A 2,603-nucleotide genomic window follows, 5' to 3' on the forward strand; every position below is an offset into this window, starting at 1 on the left:
AATTTCTCATTACTCAAGACAATTAATTTGAATATGATAAAATTTCAAAAATTTGGAAAAAAATATCTGTGGCTCAAACAAATGTAAATGACAAATTTCTAAATGGGTGTTTATTTTTTCAACCAGTTAATTTGATTCTAGTACACATAATGAAAACACAATAATAAAACAAATAATATAAAAAAATAGTCAAAGTAACTACTTATAGTCTCTTACAGTTTTTTCCCTGCTTTTGATCCATTTGATCTATTATCTCAATCAATTAATATACTCTTGTGCAAAGTATATAGCTTGACTTCACTTAAAACATTAAAATGTTATACTATAGAGAGGACCAATCTTAACTGGGAGGTAGGCTTTGAATCAGGTCCTTGGGTCTCATACGTTGTACTTATCTATAAGTTATGAAGTCAAATTAATATTTTTTAATGATGAAAGTTCCCTCCTTTTCTACTTTTTCCATTTCCAGTGTCGCATCAGTAGACATTACTGAAAAGAGAAACACAACCTCAGACTTTATTCTCCTAGGAATCTTTAACCACACAAGACCCCATCTCTTTATTTTCATGATAGTGCTGACAATGGCCATTGCTTCCTTGACAGGAAATGCCCTCATGCTTCTCCTGATTCACCTGGACCCCCGGCTCCACAGGCCCATGTACTTCCTACTGAGCCAACTTTCCCTCATGGACATGATGCTGGTTTTCACTATTGTGCCCAAGATGGCTGCTGACTACTTGACATGCAACAAATCCATCTCCCCTGCTGGCTGTGGGTTGCAGATCTTTGTCTCACTCACATTGGGTGGTGGAGAGAGTTTCCTCTTAGCAGCCATGTCTTATGATCGTTATGTGGCTGTTTGCCATCCACTGCGATACCCTGTCCTCTTCAACTGGCAATTATGTTTACAAATGACATTGGGATCTTGGTTCCTGGGAGCAGTTGATGGGCTAATGCAGGCTGCCGCTACCTTGAGCTTTCCATTTTGCAGTTCTCATGTCATCGATCATTTCTTCTGTGAGGCCCCAATGTTGGTGCGTTTGGCTTGTGCTGACACATCAGTCTTTGAAAATGTCATGTACATTTGTTGTGTGTTAATGCTTTTGGTCCCTTTTTCCCTCATCCTGACTTCCTATAGTGTAATCCTCTCCACTGTTCTCCAGATGCATTCTCTAGATGCCCGCAAGAAGGCTCTTGCCACCTGCTCCTCACATTTGGCTGTGGTGGGACTCTTTTATGGAGCAGCCATTTTTATATACATGCGACCCAAATCCTATAGGTCAGCTAACCACAATAAGATTGTGTCAGCATTCTACACTATCTTCACCCCTGTACTGAACCCCCTCATCTACAGTCTGAGGAACAGTGAGGTCAAGGAAGCCTTGAAAAAGTGGCTGGGAAAATGCTCAAACTTCAAATGCCACCAAACTTAGTCCTATTAGTCAAGGTTACCCAGTCCCAAATGAGTCTAAGTTCCTGTATTCATTAACATTTTATTTTATTTTATTTTTTGGCCTTGCCCATGTCATGTGGAAGTTCACTAGTCAGGGATTGAACCCATGCCATAGCAGAAGCCTGAGCCACAGAAGTGACAACACTGGATCCTTAACTGCTAGGCCACCAGGGAACTTAACATTTTAAACATATTATAATTATTGCTTCTTTAATAATGCATGAAGAGAAAATTAATTTCATTTTTTTGGTATAATAGGAATTTGTTAAGAATTGAGTATATGAGACTGAAACATAATATTCATCTCCAATAAGAACCCCTGAGAGTGAAAATGAGATATCAATTACACCTCAATGCCAAAACAAATATTTTGAAGCAATGTAGGAAATTTCCATCTTCATGCAATTACCAATATCAAATATAAATTTATGATGGTGCAGTGGATCCTGGGCCCATGTCCAGAGAAATTATTCAGGAAACTCTACAGTCATTTGCTCAAGACTAACATTTTACTTGCTTTGTTTATTATTACCATCTTCACCCTGTTTTAGGATAAAAAAGAATGTAATTTCTAATATTCTCTCAATTATGCCATCAAAATTGTTTTCTTCTCTTAAAATGAATGAAATTGGGAAAAGTAAGCACAGTCATGGAAATTTCATTGTTTGTGCCAGATTCATTTACCATCAGAAAAGTAGATTTTAGAACACAGCAATTATAAAATCATATATTAAAGTCATAAATTCTGCTAAGGATAAAATACTTCAACCAGGCATATGTTGAGTTAGATCTATAGGAAGTAACTTAGTCAAACAGCAAACAACCACAAAATGAGCATCATCTCCAAGAAAATGTAAAACATTAATAAAAATTCACTAGATAACTGTAAAAATAACAATTCACTTACAAGAAATAATAGTATAGACCAGTAATCTGAACATCAAGTTAAATATGAAAACAAAAATCAGATTACTTCTTTTTTGTGCATGGTGTGATTGTGTGTTCCAGTTTCATTGATTTACATGCGGTTGTCTAGTCCAATCTTGGGCATATATCTAGACAAAACTTTCCTTGAAAGGATACATGCACCCCTATGTTCATTGCAGTACTATTCACAACATACAAGACAAGGAAACAACATAAATGTCCA

The 2,603-nt window shown here is 36.5% G+C and overlaps 1 protein-coding gene across 1 annotated transcript; it reads left to right on the forward strand.

Annotated features, from left to right (window-relative positions):
- Positions 429 to 1,433, forward strand: LOC102165549 (olfactory receptor 2T12-like). The gene has a single exon (XM_013991451.2). The coding sequence runs from the start codon at positions 429 to 431 to the stop codon at positions 1,431 to 1,433; it is 1,005 nt and encodes a 334-aa protein (XP_013846905.2).

The sequence above is a fragment of the Sus scrofa genome, chromosome 2 (assembly GCF_000003025.6).
Source record: "Sus scrofa isolate TJ Tabasco breed Duroc chromosome 2, Sscrofa11.1, whole genome shotgun sequence".
Classification (NCBI taxonomy): domain Eukaryota; kingdom Metazoa; phylum Chordata; class Mammalia; order Artiodactyla; family Suidae; genus Sus; species Sus scrofa.